At 37.4% G+C, this 18,474-nt stretch overlaps 1 protein-coding gene across 1 annotated transcript in view; it reads right to left on the bottom strand.

The window, feature by feature from the left end:
* TAOK1 (TAO kinase 1) overlaps positions 1–18,474 on the bottom strand; it is a 109,735-nt gene that overhangs the window by 59,342 nt on the left and 31,919 nt on the right. Inside the window, exon 2 of the mRNA XM_027518488.1 lies at positions 4,593–4,814. Within this exon, the coding sequence (XP_027374289.1) occupies positions 4,593–4,724 (132 nt within the window). The 5' untranslated portion in view covers positions 4,725–4,814. The remainder of the gene's footprint in view (positions 1–4,592; positions 4,815–18,474) is intronic.

Genomic DNA, 18,474 nt, shown 5'->3' with positions numbered 1-18,474 from the left:
TAATTACATTCATTTTATTGATATAAATAATATACATTATTAATAAATAATACATGTTAAATTAAAACATGACCATTAATAAAATCCAAACATAGTAATGACAGAATTCAAATTAAATGACCAAGTTAAAACGAGATAGGACTTTTATTTATTCGTGTTTTTAAAAAGCAAAATATAAAAATATTAAATGTTCGTTAACATGTTTTCCTTCCCTTCAGGATCACATATCTTGCTTACTTATCATGTCTTACTAGTTCCTCTAATCTAGAACAATTTCACAACCCTTCTTTGTCTTTCATGATACTGGCATTTTTGAAGAATATACAATGGTATTTTTAGAGAATGTAACTAAACTTGTGCTTGTCTGACAGTTCTTCAAGATTAGATTCTGATTATACACCCCTGGCCAGAACACTAGAAGAATATTGTGCCCTTCCCAGGGTATCTTATCTGGAGGTATACAATGTGTCCATTCCTCACTGGTGTTACCAATTTTACTCACCTACTAAAGGCATTGTCTCTGGTTTTCCAAAGTGTATAGTTAAAGTTACCATTTCCTACCTTGTATCTAACAAGCAATCTGTGGAGAGATACTTTAAAACCATGTAAATATCTTGCTCATCAAAAATTTCCCTTAGATTTAGCAAACACTAAAGCCCCAAACAAAATGACAGTTCACTATGATGATAACAAAATGCTGATTCCCCCCCATAAACACCTATGCCATTCCCTTCACATGTATCAGTCAGGCATTCTATTTTAAGGAAAAGCTCTCCCTTTTCATCCATCCATCCTTCTCTATCATAGAAATTATGAATTCCCTTTTTATTAAATGGGTATAATTCACTACTATCTTTACACTGATGTTCAAATTCTTTCAGATTTGGCCCTCCAAGCTGGCTCCATTTTCTTTCTGACAGGCCCCATTTTCTTTTTCTTTTTTTTTTAAAGCACTTTTTAGCTTTCTGATAGCTTTCTTATAAGGCTTATCTTTTATGTTCCCTGCCCCTGCAAGAAAATGATACATTTCTCCAGAAAGCCTAGATGGGAGGTGAGTTTGGGGGAAAATGGATGCATGTGTATATTTGGCTGAATCGCTCTGCTGTGCAGCTAAAACTATCACAATATTAATCAGCTATACTCCAATATAAAATGAAACATTAAAAAAAATAACCTACATGTGGAAGAAGTCTCACAGAATATCTACTGAACACTGGCAGAAGACTTCATACAAAACAAACAAAAAAAGATCTCATACAACCAAAGTTGCAAGAATGATCACCATGTAACAGGGTAGGGTGAATTTTAAAAAAAAAAAGGAACTGGGACAGGACTTGTGCCCCTGAGGGTGAGCTATGAAAGAACAAAGTTCCCTCAGTCTGGGAATCCCCTTCACTTCTTGGGAGATGGGCTGGGACAGACAGTGAGCTTCACAGGCTCAGAGAGAGTCCAGCAACCAGCCTGCAGGAGACAGGGCAGGCAGAGACCAGCACAGATGGTCCTGGCCACCTCCCTTTACTCCCCACCCCAAAATGCACATCTGGGCCGCAACAGAAATCACAAAGGTCTGTCTAGTCAAAGCTATGGTTTTTCCAGTAGTTATTTATGGATGTGAGAGTTGAACCATAAAGAAAGCTGAGCGCCAAAGAATTGATGTTTTTGGACTGTGGTGTTGGAGAAGACTCTTGAGAGTCCCTTCGACTGCAAGGAAATCAAACCAGTCAATCCTAAAGGAAATCAACCTTGAATATTCATTGGAAGGACTGATGCTGATGCTGAAGCACTTTGGCCACCTGATGCAAAGAGCTGACTCTTTCATAAAGACCCTGATACTGGCAAAGACTGAGGGCAGGAGGAGAAGGGGGTGACAGAGGAAGAGATGGTTGGATGGCATCACTGACTCAATGGACATGAGTTTGCGCAAATTCCAGGAGATAGTGAAGGACAGGGGAAGTCTGGCGTGCTGAAATCCACAGGGTCGCAAAGAGTCGGACACAACTGAGGGACCAAACACAAGTTAACACACATGTAAAGGGACAGGCAGGGCCCTACCACAGCAGCCTCATTTTCTAGGAGCTCACAGTAGATGTGGCCCCACCTCTATGAGCTCAACACTGGTGGATTCACACTGCTACTGGCAGCTTTGCAAGCTCAGTGTCTGAGGGGCGTTACGGGGGATTACTGGTGCTTCCAGAGATGGGGAGGTCCAGTATTGGCAACTGAAGGATTTGAGGGCACAGGCACACAGAGGCAGAGCCTGGGTCTGGACTGATTCTGTAGCCCCCATGGCAGGTCCAGGTGCCTGATTGTGGTGGATCTCCCCAGTTGGTTTTGTGAGCACAGAACCTGAGGGATATCCAGGGTGACGGCCTGTATTCCTCAACTGAGGTGGGGCCAAGGGTAGTGCCAACTACAGTGTACTTTGTGAGTGCACACAGCAGGCTGCACCACAGAGCCCACTTCCTGGTGGACAGCTTCTGTGGAGGAATACACAGTGGCTGCACTCCCAGCAGAAGCACCCCATTCCTACCTACCTCATACCATAGCTCAGAAACCAATTTGGGGGCTTCCACTGCAATAACTGGGAAGCAGACCTTATCTCCAACAGGGCTGTGACAATTACAGAGCAAACAGGAGGCCCTGCTCAACATCCAGTGCACTATCAAGAGGATAAAAGTCACCATACACCGAAGAAAGACATGGCAGGCATCTGTATTAAAAACAGTCCCTGGGCCAAAAATATCAGACTCACAAAGGCTACATAAGGATGCTCTCACATAATGAAAAGGAAAAAGAAATACTATGTGAGCATTAGCCAAGGAAACCTATCAATAATATCAAAAGTAGATTTTTAAAGCAAGAAATACTGTAAAAGGTAAACAGTGAAATCTTAATGGTAATGGGACAATTCAACAAGATACAGTATGTCTAAATTTGTATATTTCTAGTAACAGATTAGAAATGTAAAAAATAAAACAAGATAGAGCTAAAAGGCAAAATAGATATCAGTGGAGATTTTGAAACACCTCTTTCAGTTACTGACACAACACACAGACAAAAACAAACTAGTAAAATCAAAAGACTCAAAAGATCTGAAGACTATAACCTACAAATATTAGCTATTTGACATACATAGATCATCACACCAACAAAATTTTCCAGTGTACACACTAGAAGAAAATAATCACAAAAGATACATTGACTGATCAAGTAACCCAGATACACAAGGAAATCCTGAAAACTCAATTAAAAAAGAATACCCAATTTTCAAAAACTGGATGTAATATTTGAACAGATACTTCCAAAGACATGTGAATGGCCATTAAGCCTATGAAAGAGAGCTCAACATCACCAATCATTAGGGAAATTACACATTAAAACCTAACTAAAATACCATTATACACCCATCAAATTAACTCCAAATGACCATCAACATCTAATGCTGGCAAGGATACATACACTGAATTCTCATACACTGCAAATGGGAGTGTAAACTTTCTACTTAGTGAAAAAAGTCTGGCAATTGGCCATAAAACTAAATATACACTTTCAACAAATCTTAGGTAATTACTTAGAAGAAATGAAAAATTGGGTCCACAAAAAGACTTTTGTGGACTTTTGTAAATAAAAAAATCTTTAAATTCAAAAATGTTATTAAAAACAAAGAAGGACATCATGTATTAATAAAGGTTCAATACATCCAGAAGATATAATTGTAAACATTCACATACCTATGGACAGATCATTATGTATAGACAGTTCTACAATAACAGTTGGAAACTTCAACTGTTATTTAGTCACTAAGTCATGTCCAACTCTTTTGCTACCCCATGGACTGTAGCCCATCCAGGTTCCTCTGTCCATGGGATTTTTCAGGCAAGCATACTAGAGTGGGTTGCCATTTCCTTCTCTAAAAGATCTTCCCAACTCAGGGATCAAACCCACATCTCCTGCATTGGCAGGCAGATTCTTTACCACTCAGCCACCTGGGAAGCCCTGAAGACTTCAACACTCGAAAGGAGAGGACAACCAGACAGAAAATAAGTAAGGAAATAGAGGACTTAACATAATAAACCAACCAGATTTACAGAATGCACATTCTTCTCAAGTGCACATGGGATATTTTCCAGGATAGACCATGTTGTGCCAAACACCAAGTCTCAACTGATTTTAAAAGATAGGTATCATCCAAAGTATCTTCTCTGACCTCAACGGGATTAAGTCAGAAATCAATAACAAAAAAAGGAAAATTCACAAGACTGTAAAAACTAAACAGCATACTTTTAAACCAATGTACCAAAGAAGTCATAAGGCATGGTAGAAATACTGAGAGTTAAATGAATAAAAAAATACAACACATGGAAACTTATGGAACCAAGTGAATGAAGTGCTCAGGAGGATATACATTCATTCCCATTTTTTAATAAGCCAAGAAACTCAATAACTAAAACTACTGTCATATTATATACACACAGCAATACAAGTGACTATAAAATGAACTATGGCCTCTGTCTCTTTATATTATTATTTTTTATTTTTCCATGACTGAATTTTAAGTATTCTGGTCACTGACTTAAGCCTTTAACACTTACAAAATAGACTGCTCCAAAGCTTCCATGGCCAATTTCTCTGAGATCTGTGAAGAGCTTCTCTGGATCTTCTTTGAAGAAGAGCTCTGCAATTTCAGGGTCCTTCAGGCTGCCCGCACGGTTGGTTGATGGCATCCTGCTGGGCAATCAGCTGTCTGATTCTAATTTTATACTGCTATCCCAATCCTTGGTTCATCTGTATGAATGAAGCCACGCTGGCATAAGCTATTGTAGAGAAATAAGAGAAGAAAAAAGTCAGGAAAAGCTGCTAAGAATAATTTGTATAAGATCATTTTCTGATAGCATATATAAAGTTACTTCAGGCCGAGAATTTCACTGAGAAAGAAGTGTGATCTGCTAGTTCTGCTGCTAAGTCATGTCCGACTTCAGTCGTGTCCGACTCTGTGTGACCCCATAGACGGCAGCCCACCAGGCTCCCCCGTCCCTGGGATTCTCCAGGAAAGAACACTGGAGTGGGTTGCCATTTCCTTCTCCAACGCATGAAAGTGAAAAGTGAAAGGGAAGTCGCTCAGTCGTGTCCGACTCTTAGCGACCCCATGGACTGCAGCCTACCAGGCTCTTCCGTCCATGGGATTTGCCAAGCAAGAGTACCAGAGTGGGGTGGTGCCATTGCCTTCTCCAATCTGCTGGTGCAGGAGTTCCTAAATCTGGCTCATCATCACAATCACCTGTGGGGCTTAAAAAAATAAAGGATTCCGATATACAGGTCAGGAAGCAACAGTTAGAACTGGACATGGAACAACAGACTGGTTCCAAATAGGAAGAGGAGTACATCAAGGCTGTTTATTGTCACCCTGCTTATTTAACTCATACGCACAGAGTACATCATGAGAAACGCTGGACTGGAAGAAACACAGCTGGAATCAAGATTGCTAGGAGAAATATCAATAACCTCAGATATGCAGATGACACCACCCTTACGGCAGACAGTGAAGAGGAACTAAAAAGCCTCTTGATGAAAGTGAAAGAGGAGAGTGAAAAAGTTGGCTTAAAGCTCAACATTCAGAAAACGAAGATCATGGCATCTGGTCCCATTACTTCATGGGAGATAGATGGGGAGACAGTGGAAACAGTGTCAGATTTATTTTTGGGGGGTCCAAAATCACTGCAGATGGTGACTGCAGCCATGAAATTAAAAGACGCTTACTCCTTGGAAGGAAAGTTATGACCAACCTAGACAGCATACTCAAAAGCAGAGACATTACTTTGCCAACAAAGGTCCGTCTAGTCAAGGCTATGGTTTTTCCAGTAGTCGTGTATGGATGTGAGAGTTGGATATGAAGAAAGCTGAGTGCCGAAGAATGGATGCTTTTAAACTGTGGTGTTGGAGAAGACTCTTGAGAGTCCCTTGGACTGCAAGGAGAGCCAACCAGTCCATTCTAAAGGAGATCAGTCCTGGGTGTTCACTGGAAGGACTGATGCTAAAGCTGAAACTGCAGTACTTTGGCCACCTCACGCGAAGAGTTGACTCATTGGAAAAGACTCTGATGCTGAAGGGTTGAGGGCAGGAGGAGAAGAGGACGACAGAGGATGAGATGGCTGGATGGCATCACTGACTAGATGGATGTGAGTCTGAGTGAACTCCGGGAGTTGGTGATGGAGAAGGAGGCCTGGTGTGCTGCAACTCATGGGGTCACAAAGAGTCGGACACGACTGAGCGACTGAACTGAACCACACATAGGGTAAGCATTACCAGACACACAATTTAAAAATTAAATAAATGTTTACATCTTAGAAGGTTTATCTAATCCTTACCTAATTCTCAGGTAGTGAGCCCACTGGCAGAAGACACAGGCTATTAAAGAAGTATGCATGCCAACTTAATGTGTACCCATAGGAAGTTTCTAACAACAGAAAGGTTAGATTCCCATCTATTAATGATTTTCAAATGTAAGAAAATACACAAAGAATTTAACTCAGTAAGTTGTCTTTCTTTTCCTTTCTTATGCCAGTGTTTAATCAACTCTTTATACAGACATTAAGGTTCTGGAATGACACTACCTGAATATGTCCTGGCAACACTAATTACAAGCTGTGAACTGAGTAGCCTTATTTTCCTAAACTGCAGAATGAAAACAATAGCCTACCTAATACAGTGGTTGGTGAAGGTTAAATGAATAAATAGAAGCATAGATTAGTATTTAGGCATAGTAAGCACTACATTAAATGTTAGCCACTTAACTAAATAAATTCACCAATTAAAAAAAAATCTCCCAAAGCTATTTCACTTGCCTCTTAATTAATGTCATTAGATTCTAACTCTCCTCCACTTCATAAAGCTTTTAAGCAGGTATCTAAAAAGGTCCAGAAACAAACCCATGTATGTGTACCTAGGAATTTAGCATACAATTAAAGAAGAAACAAATTTTGTCAAGAGAACTAAGAACCCATTTGGAAAAAATTAGAGAAATTATATCCCTATCACATACCTTATATAAACACTACTGCTAAATGGCTTAACCAGGCCTCTCAAATCAATGAGTGAAGAAAAGTATTTGAGAAAAATAAGTGTTGTTGAGAGACACCAATAGCTATTTGGAAAAAAAAAATAAAACACCTGTTTCTCAAACTAAATGTCAGAATTACATACGGGTTAGAAAAGCAAATATTAAACTTGGAAGGAGGGGCCATGGAAAGACTTCAAATAAAAGGGACAAATAATAAACTTGGGGAAAAAAATGTTTGAAACTTACACTTACAAAGGGTTAGTATTTCTAATATGTAAAAAGTTTCAACAAACAAGACAATAATCTGACAATCTTACATTCTTAATATACAGTTTCTAAAAACAGCATGCACGCACGTACACACAGACACACACAAAGAAAACACTATCCCAACAGCTCAGCAGAGACATGGGTAGTTCACAGAAGAAAGAAAAAAATACAAAGAAAAGAAACAGTCATTAAATATGTGAAAATATGTTCAACATCACTCAAAGTATAAGAAATACAAGTTAAAAGTATCCTAAGATTTAATTTTATACCTATCAGAACAGCAAAAATCCACCACACACTGACATGTGGTGGAAGAGAAATACGCACTATTATACAGTGGCAGTGGTATTGCAAAAACAGTACAAAACCTATGGAGAAAAACCTACAAAAATCAAATGTACCCTTAACATTTCACACAAAAATCCAACTCTAAGGAACCCATATCAAAAACACTTACATAAAATATAAGCAATGATAAGTGCACAAAGTGAGGAACTGGGGGAAGTCCCTGCTGGTACAGTGCTTAGGACTCCACGCTTCCACTGCTGGGGGCTTGGGCTGATCCACAGTGGGGGAACTAAGATCCCATAAGCATTGCGCACACTTCCCCCCACCCCCAAATTAAATAAAAAGATAAAAAAAACAAAGTGAAGAACTGGAACTCATTACACTGCTGATGGCAATTTGAAAAGGTACAACCATTCTAGAAAACCATTTAACAGACGCTTATCAAATTAAATAAACATTTATTATGTGATGTAACAGTTCCTTAACTAGTTATCACTTATTCAAAAGTTATAAAAACAAAGGCACACACAAAGACTTGTACATAGCAGCTTTATTAATAATAGTCCCAAACTGCAAATAATACAAACATCTATCAACAAATATATATATATATATATATAAAATAAAACTGTGATATATTCACACAATGAAATTCTTTTAAAAGTAATAAAAAGGAATAAACTACTGATCCATGCAGCAACCCAGAAGACTATCAAAAGCATTATGCTCCATAACTCCCTGGCAGTCCAGAAGTTAGGAATCCAAGCTTCCACCTCAGGGAGTGGGTTTGATCCCTGGTCAGGGAACTAAGATTCCACATGTGGGCAGGAGGTGGAGGAGGGGTGGAACAGCCAAAAAAGAAAAAAAAGGGCATTATTCTCAAGGGGAAAAAAAAAAAAAGGCCAGAAATCAAACAGTAAAAACTATATGATATCCCTGATAAATTTTCAAATAGGCAAAACTAGTATACAGTGAAAGATTCATGGTTGCTTGGATCAGCTTTGGGAAGAAAAGAGGAATTGACCACAGAAGGGCTCATAGGAACTGTCTAGGGTTCTAGAATGTTCTCTACTTTGATTTCAGTAGAGAATCACTCCTGTCAAATTCAAACTATATTAAAATGGATGCATTTATGTATATAATACCTCAAAGTAATAACTTTAAAAAATAAAAAGGTTTAAAATCTAAAATATATAAGTATATACAACAAATTTATGAACAAGGTATAGAAGGATGTGTATTAAAATGGTAACATTTTCTTTGATAAAGTAAGGCTATGAACAGCATTACTTGTTAACCTAGACATCTATATTATCTGAATTTTTATACCAACCACTTCTAAAAATTAAAAAAATTTTCGAGAAAAATAGAATATATTTTTTCAACTAGAAGCATACACACTCCAACTAGAGAGAACATCTAAAAGGTTATTAGCACTTTAACTTACAAAAAGACTAATTCATTAAAAAAAAATCTGTATATAAAAAATTGAGTTGAACACAAAAACTGAAATATCCAGAGCACACAAAACTAAGGGTTATTATTCCTTAAATATGGTGGCATCATCCAAATCACTGAAGAAATAACGAATCCACCAAAATATAAATGACCAAAGGATATATATAAACATTCCAAAAACAGGTAATGTAAATGACTGTGAAGAGGAGTCAAAACTTGAAAGTATAGCCATGAATCTTCTCATTCCATTTTTCTCCTTTATCCCTTTATCTCCCAGTTTTGACCTAAGAATGTGGTCTAAGTTACGAAACTATGTTTAGGGTGCTGACAAAAAACACTTAAAGAAATTCTCCCCGTGTCCAACGGGCCAGGAAAAGGGAATCCTGTGATCTGGAGATTGGCAGGAGGGAATGCCTTCTTTTTGGTCTTTTTTCTCTCCTCAGCCATAGAATAGCACTGTCCCAGCAAGAGAAAAAAACCCCAATGAGAAAACCAATCTCTCTGGTCAGAAAAATTGGGAAAACAGGGCCTTTGTCATCCAAAAAGTATGAGGGGGAATTCCCATTATTTTTTTCCCCTCATCTCTCTCCTTTCCCCACTTCACTTAAGGGCAACCCCAGATATAGGGAGCTGTACAATGCAGAGGTCTAAAAGCTCTGACAGAAACATGTCTTCTGGAACTGGGAATAAGGCCCTGGAAACTGAAGAGCATGGGGGAAATCATGGAGAGGACAGAGCTGGAAAAGAGATCCCCTAATTCTCTGTACACGGAGAAGGCAATGGCACCCCACTCCAGTACTCTTGCTTGGAAAATCCCATGGACGGAGGAGCCTGGTAGGCTGCAATCCATGGGGTTGCTAAGAGTCGGACACCTGAGCGACTTCACTTTCACTTTTCACTTTCATGCACTGGAGAAGGAAATGACAACCCACTCCAGTGTTCCTGCCTGGATAATCCCAGGGACGGGGGAGCCTGTTAGGCTGCAATCCATGGGGTCACACAGAGTCGGACACAACTGAAGTGACTTAGCAATTCTCTATACAAACCAGTACAATTATGATTTATGTCTGTGTAAATAGACTCAAAGAGGTGCAGCAAAGCCTATGCTAAAGAGGACCTAATCAATGATATACACCACTGCCCAAGTCTCAGATTATCACTGAGAGGTACACTGAAGGGCAAATCCAAAGAGCACAGCAAAGGTTTTGAAAACAGAATTGATGGTAGAACTAGTTTCCACAGAAAGTAAGACAGAACTTGCCATCTAACCGGTAGCTGTCTGAAATGAACAAATCAACACTCTCCAGAGGATATGACCAGGATCAGAAATGACAATATTCAAAATGTCCAGGAAAAAATCCAAAATTACTTTTCATGTAAAAGCAAATAAATAATATACATAACTGGAAAGTGTGACAAATTATCAAGTGAAAAGGGGGCCAACAGATGCCTATTTTAAGATGACTCATGTTGGAATTATCACATAAAGAAATTAAAGCAGCTATTATAATCAAATGAGATAATGGTTAACACTCTTGAAACAACTGAAACAACAAAGTTCTTAGCAGAAAAACTATTTTTTAAAAAAAAGAACCACATGGAAAATTTGGAACTGAAAAATACAGTATCAGAAACTTTTTAAAAAATTCATTGCATGGTCTCAACCAGAGAACAGAGATGATAGAAGAAAGAGTAAACTTGAAAGGAGAGCAAATGAAATTATCTAAAATGAAATAAGAAAAGGAAAAAAATGATTGAAAGAAATGAATGGAGCCTTAGTGACTCATAGGACAATATCAAACTAAGTTTTACATCACTGACATTCACATAAAGAAAGGAAAAATAAATTGGTAGAGAAAAAAATTGTTTTGGTAATGGCAGAAAACTTCCTAGATTTGACAAAAGATATAAATTTAGAGATTCAAGGAGCTCAGTAAATTCCAAACAGGAAAAATTCAAAGAAAATCAGGGCTGTCCACATCATAATCAAAATGCTTAAAAACAAAAGTAAACAAGAATTTGAATGACCACAGATTTTGCCAAGAAACACTGGAGGTCCCAGAAAGTAGAATAATATATTTAAAAGGTGACTGTGTTCCCAGTAGATCTGCTCTAAAAGAAATACAAAATACTAAACAAAAGAAATTTGGAGTGGCTACATTAATATCAGACAACAGATTTCTGAACTGGGTTAGCCACAAGGGATAAGGAGGGACTTACATAATGATGGTATGCCATTATCAAACCCTAAATTTGTATTCACCTGGATAACAAAAGAACTTCAAATAAAATGAAGCAAAACTGATACAACTGATAAAGAGAAATAGGACAAGCCTATAATTATACTGAGAGCCTCCAACACTCCTTTCAGAACTTTAAAAGTAGTCTGAAAATATACAGAACACTGTAGAACACCACTATCAATGAATGTGAGAGGGTGGCAGAGGATGAGATGGTTAGAGAGCATCACTGACTCAATGGTCATGAATCTGAGCAAACTCCAGGAGATAGTGAAGAACAGGGGAGCCTAGCGTGCTGCAGTCTATAGGGTCCCAAAGAGTCAGACACAGCTGAACAACAACCCCAAAAACTTAGCTACTGATAGCCTACTGTTGAACAGAAGCCTTATTGATAATACAAAGTCAATTAAACACACTTTGTATGTTATATGTATTATATACTGTATTCTTACAATAAAATAAGTTAGAGAAAAAGAAATGTTAAGACAATCATGAGGAAGAGAGAATACATTGACAGTACCTACGTGTATTTACTGAAAAAAGCCTGCATATAAGTGGACCCATGCAGATCAAATCCATGCTGTTTGAGACTCAACCGTAGTCTCTGCAAAGATTACACTTTACACTGTTACGCTAGAGTTAACATAGAGTCATCAGTGTAAAACTGACAAAGGTACTTGATTTGAATCTTGTTCATCTTCAAAAGCTGTCATGAAAAACTAAGGGAAAAGAAAACAGCAGAGAGGAACTTTCACAGCAACCCTAACCATAAACTCCTTAATTTCTGACGAACATAAATATTAAGTACATAAATACCCAAAGTACAGTACTAATACAGCTTGCTAAACTATCAGTTCAGTTCAGTCGCTCAGTCGTGTCCGACTCTGCGACCCCATAAATTGCAGCACGCCAGGCCTCCCTGTCCATAACTCCCGGAGTTTACCCAAACTCGTGCATCGAGTCGGTGATGCCATCCATCCATCTCATCCTCTGTCATCCCCTTCCCCTCCTGCCCCCAATCCTTCCTAGCATCAGGGTCTTTTCCAATGAGTCAACTCTTCACATGAGGTGGCCAAAGTATTGGAGTTTCAGCTTCAGCATCAGTCCTACCAGTGAACACCCAGGACTGATCTCCTTTAGCATGGACTGGTGATCAGGCTTAAAAGATATAAGCATGTGTAAAAAGTTCTATGAGACTGCAATAATCTTCCTTACAAAAGAAAAAACCAGACTATTAGATTATATTTTAAAGATATCTAATCTGTTCTTCAGGGAAAAGATCATTATTATAACTCACCATATCTTTCCTACTAAAAGAGAATAGTAAAAGATATTAAGAATCCTATAAACAGCAAATGAGATCTAATTTGTTTCTGTTCCATTAAAATAGACCAGAGAAGCTTATCATTTATTAGGCTACTGAGGGCTGAATGTAAAAGATAACACAGTTTCTGTGGATGAAATCATTTTATTCAATCCTAAAACGCAAATCTCTAAGAAAGTTAATGAAACTAGAATTAAAACCCAATATACTTTAAAATCTCAGGCTCTTAGGATTTTCAGAATTAAGTAACTGCTCCACATTTGCAAAAAGTCAAATAATTGACAATAACATCAGTCAAGCAATAGAAAGAAGGGGGAAGGGTACTGATAATCACAGCATATTCAGTATTACTTGAGGAATGCTCCTTAGATGAACAGTGATGATGTCATGGTATTCCATCTTTAAAGAACCTTCAGATTTTCACAAAAAGGACATTGTTGGCTTTAAGCAACTGCTTCAATACCATAACGCCCTTTTCCCTACATCTGTTACTCAGAGGGCTCAAGCTTAGAAACGAGCCAACTTAGTCAAATGTTCAATCACTTTAGAGAAAGAAAAACTGTCTCTTTACAGAGAATGGGCAGACACACATTATACTGTCTACTATGTCTTCCCTCAAAAGAAACACACATGTATACCAGTTACTATACCAATAACTAGAAATGATAAATACAACTGAGAAATGCCACCAATGAGATAAATTTGATGTTACAGGAACTGCCATCAGGCTTAACTGACAGAGAACTCATTTGATGTCTGGTGCTTCAACCTACTTATAAATATTATATATAATTACAAAATTTTAGGATTGGAAGAAATTAAGAGTATTTGGTTTCAAAAGGTCACATGCCTTTCTCAAAACCACATGGTGAATTAATGGTGGAAAATACAGAATCAATCCTCTGAACCGCTGTTAAGTATGTCAAATTGAAAAGAAGGAAAAAGGTAAAAAGCAAAAATAATATTGTTAAAGAAGTCACTGGAGGGACTTCCCTGGTGGTCCAGTGGTTAAGAATCCATCTTCCAAAAGAAAAAAAAAAAGAATCCATCTTCCAATGCAGGGGACGTGGGTTCGATTCCTGGTCAGGGATCTAAGATCCCACGAGCTGCAGAGAGCCACAACTACTGAGCACACAAGCTCTGTAGCCCAGGTGCTACAACCAGAGAGAAGCCTGCACACCACAACGAAAGATACCACATGTAGCAACTGAAACCCAATGTAGCCAAATAAATAAATGAGATGTCACTGGGTCATTGGGTAGGAGAGCCTTCATGGGGCAGTTATAAATATTGTTTAATTTTGAGCATTGATAAAGATATAGAATGTATAAGTAATATGTAGCCATAACCACGTCTTGTAGTCTTACCCTTTTGTATCTTTCTTTAAACCAGCCCACTTTCCTCCATCCCAACAATCACTTATTTGCTCCATCCAGGCTATTTATGTTACCTGGGCTACTTATTATCATGAACTTCAACAGGGTGCCACTGCATCCACTTTTGGCCCCCCTCCAATTCATTTGGTCTCCTATAACCAATGACCTTTCAAAATGCAAATCTGATTATGTCATCCCCTCTATTTAAGTGCTCAATGCCTTTACACTTTACTAGGGTTGCAACAAAAATCCTTACAGTGACTTTTAAGAAACTGTATGGTCTGACACAACCTACTTTTTATCTTCATCTCCTTCCAACTTCCTGTGCTCTGATGACAGGGGCTTCCCAGTTTATCACTTGTGCTCCTCTTTCTACAGAGTGGTGAACACACAGTGACTAAAAACACAGGTCCTGAAATCATATTATCTAAGTCCCCAAACTGGATCTGCCAACATACTTACGGTTGGCAGTTAACTTGTTGGACAAGTAACTTAATCTCTCCAACCTCAGTTTTCCCATCTCTAAAATTGTTGTTGTTATAGTTGCTAAGTTGTGTCCAACTCTTGTGAGCCCATGGACTGTAGCCAGCCAGGCTCCTCTGTCCATGGGATTTCCCAGGCAAGAATACTGGAGTGGGTTGCCATTTTCTTCTCCAAGGACCTTTCCAACCCAGGAATCGAACCTACATCTCCTGCGTTGGCAGACAGACTCTTAACCACAGAGCCCCCACGGAAGCCTCTACGTCATGCGAGGTTTGTGAGGATTAAATGAAATATGCAGATAAAACATAGTGCTCAAAATTATTAAGTCAAACTCCTCTGCTTTTTGATTTCTGGTTGTCATCTCCACAGAGCAACTTTTCCCAATCCAGTTCTTCCGGGCACAATTAATTGGTTTTCTGTGTGATACTTTCTTAAAATTTGCTTATGCTCAACTAACACATCTCATCGTACTGAATTATTTAAGCATCTACTTATCTTACCTATCACTGAGTTCCTTAAAGGCAGAGGCTACCTTATTTATCTTTGAATCTTATATACCTAACAATATCTCTCATAGAGAGTAGGCATTCAAGAAGTGTCAGAGTAAAAAAAAAGTGTCAGAGTGAATATATATATTACACAGGTAAACAATGAAAAATATGGTTTTAACAAGCAGAAATTGAGACACTATATACAAAATTTTGCTGTACATTCATATTTTGTCAAAGTGTAATCCTTAGCCACCTGTGTGAAAATTGTGTAGCATGTTAAGAGTCACTGGATTAGAATAACAAAAGCTAACCCAATTATTAAAAGTAAATTTAAATAAGAAAATTAATCAAAATACTACTGCAACGGCCCTAAAAATAATGAAGTTATTTAACTGAACCTATTATAGAATTAAAGTTGATTATTCATAAGGCAAGACTGTTGGTAGGTTCAACAACTTCTGAACAGGAGAATCTGTAGGATAAAATACAACTGTCTTGAAATTATTTCCAATATGATATTTTCCCTAACACAGACATAGCTTGGAAGGAAAAAGGGACAACTTAAAATATATAAACAATTTAACCTATACCAAACCGTGCCCAAACCTGAGAAGAACTAACAAGCAGCTATGTGAAATACTTTGGATTATTTGAGAAAAGATATATCTGCTTTCAATTATTTCCATTTTAAATTCCACTACATGAAGATTCACTTTCAAGTTACATTTCTAAGCTTATGCCCTCCCTAGTATTGCCCCTCAAAACAGGCAGTTTAACAATACTCATATTTTATAACTTTCCTTTCAATTATTATACAACTGAATAGACACAAACCCTGCTTTTCTGTCATTTTTGTTCAAATGGAAGAAAAAGTTCTTGAAGTTTTCCCAAATCTCAATAAATTTATAGTTTTCCTTTAATAGTAAAGCAAAATTATAAGATATAAATGGAATTTTTTTTTTTTACTGTCAAAAGATCTGGTATATGGATTAGATCTTAGAATCTCTTTCAAAAATAAAAACAGGGCACACTGTGTGACATATATAAACAGACTCAGAACATCAGCACTATAAATGGTGGTTCAGATAGATATCCTTTAAGTCAAAATTTATGCAAGAGGGTCTGACAGGTTAAGTGGTTTGCAGAAGTGGAATTTAAAAATCTGAATTTACTAAATCTAAGGTAGTATCCTGAATTGGATCCTGGAACAGAAAAAAAGTACAACAGTGGACAATCAGGTAAATCTGAAGAGAATGTGTAATTTAATTAATAGTCATATCAATCTTAACTTTGTCATTTCAACAAATATACCATGGTTATTTAAAATATTAACATTAGAGGAAGCTGAGTGAAAGGTATGTGAGAACTCTCTGTATTATCTTTGTACTTTTCTCTAAGTCTAAAATTATAAAAATAAAAGGCCTATTTTAAAAAGTCTAACTCAAGCTAATTTCTAATCCAGAATGTTTCCCTTCTGTTTCCATAAAAATCTCAAAACATAAAGGAATTAAGTTTTAATACTAAGTGTACAGAATATATAATACCAAGTAACAAAGCACAGCACTTCCCTAAAGCATCTCCTAACAAAAAAAAGAAAAATCAAAAGAAATCCTGTTTTTGTTTAATAATGAAGAGAATTAAAATTCACTGAATTATTCTTATATTACAGCATTTTTCTTAGTTTATTGAATTATCACAACTGTCCTAAAATAATTATCAACCCAAATTATACTCGAGGCTCAGAAAAGTTAAATAATTTAATTTTCTCATTATATCACATAGCTTAGTAACAGAGCCAGGTTTCCACTATACGTCATCAACCTTCTTTAACTTTTGTTAACTTTAGTTATCTATATATTTACAGGAGTAAGAAGCATTTGAAACTAAATTTTAGATTCCACTTCCAGAGTATTTCATATCAAAACCATTACTAGCCAATCACACAGCCACTACCTTTTATTAAGATCTCTGTTACCCTTCAGAAGTTCTTCAGAAGAAAGCCTCCCAAATGAGAATTCCAATCTCTAGGCTTTCCTCCTTAATTCATTATGATGTACTATTTAGTAGTTGTTTGCTGGCCTCCCAAACATCTATCCCCACTTTTCAGTAATGGCACTGATTTCCTTTTGGGAAATTACCTCTCCTCTGCTTAGGCAGTACTATCTATAAAAATGCCAAATTATCACCTCACAGATGAATGGACATCAACCAAGATAAGCCAATAAACTATTTCCAGGGATTCTGAATTTTGAAAAAAATGACCACAGTTATGGGGAAAAAATGGATGACATGCTTTCATTTAGGTGGCATCCTGATTAGACTATCAATTAATTTCTGATAGTAAGACCCCAGGAACTGCCGGAGACAAGCTCTCCAGCTTTCCTTTTGAGTTTATGAGTAATTTAATACTCTTATAATAATAAATTTCTTTTCTCCTTAAGCAGTCTATTTTCAAACTAAGATCTTAATGAATAGGGCACCCCCTGACTCATTTAAGCACCTCTACAAGCACCACTCAATCCTCCTACTCAAAAACTTTAAATGGCCCACAACTTCTCACCATTGCAATCTTCACTAGACAGACTTTTCCAGGTTCTCCATATCTGAATCCAATCTAAGTTTTTAAACTTATTTCTCACCAATGGCATGACATTTATTTATTAGTGCTATTCTCTCCCCTTGCAATGCTATCAAATACCTTCTCTGCCTAAAAATCGTATCTACCCTTCTAAAACTACTTCAATTGCTCCCCTGTATGTAAATTCTTATTGATTCCAATAACGCACTAGGATATTGTAGGAAAAACTCATGCCACTCTTATCTGTTTTATTACATATCTGCATTCACTTATTTCTATATGAGTTACATTCTTCCACTGCCCCCACTAACTTTTCCATAATGCAGAAGACGGAGTAGAAAAATGTCAAGTATGTACTGTCAAAATTCAATCAATACTGATGCCATAACATTGGCCATACTACTACGATAAAATTTAAACCGATCCTAATGCAAGTTCCCTGGATTCCCTGGTGGCTCAGACGGTAAAGTGTCTGCCTGCAATGCGGGACACCGGGGTTCAATCCCCGGGTTGGGAAGATCCCCTGGAGAAGGAAATGGTAAACCACTCCAGTACTCTTGCCTAGAAAATTCCATGGATGGAGGAGCCTCGTGGGCTACATACAGTCCATGGGGTCACAACTGAGCGACTTCACTTCACTTCAATGCAAGTTCTTCAAGCACAAAGAAAATGATACTGAACAGAAACTCAAATCTACACAAAGAAATGGAGAGCAAAAGAAATGGCAAATATATGGTATAACCACAAAAGATTTTTAAAAATAATTTCAAATTATCGTTTAAAATACAAAAGGCTGTTTACATGAAAATAACAACAATGTAACCTGAGTTTTTAACACACAAGAAAAATGTATGAAAACAACAGCACACAAGATTAGAGGGAAAAATATAAGAATGCCATTGTAAGGCT

The sequence above is a fragment of the Bos indicus x Bos taurus genome, chromosome 19 (assembly GCF_003369695.1).
Source record: "Bos indicus x Bos taurus breed Angus x Brahman F1 hybrid chromosome 19, Bos_hybrid_MaternalHap_v2.0, whole genome shotgun sequence".
Lineage (NCBI taxonomy): Eukaryota > Metazoa > Chordata > Mammalia > Artiodactyla > Bovidae > Bos > Bos indicus x Bos taurus.
This window is presented reverse-complemented; position numbering and strand designations above follow the sequence as displayed.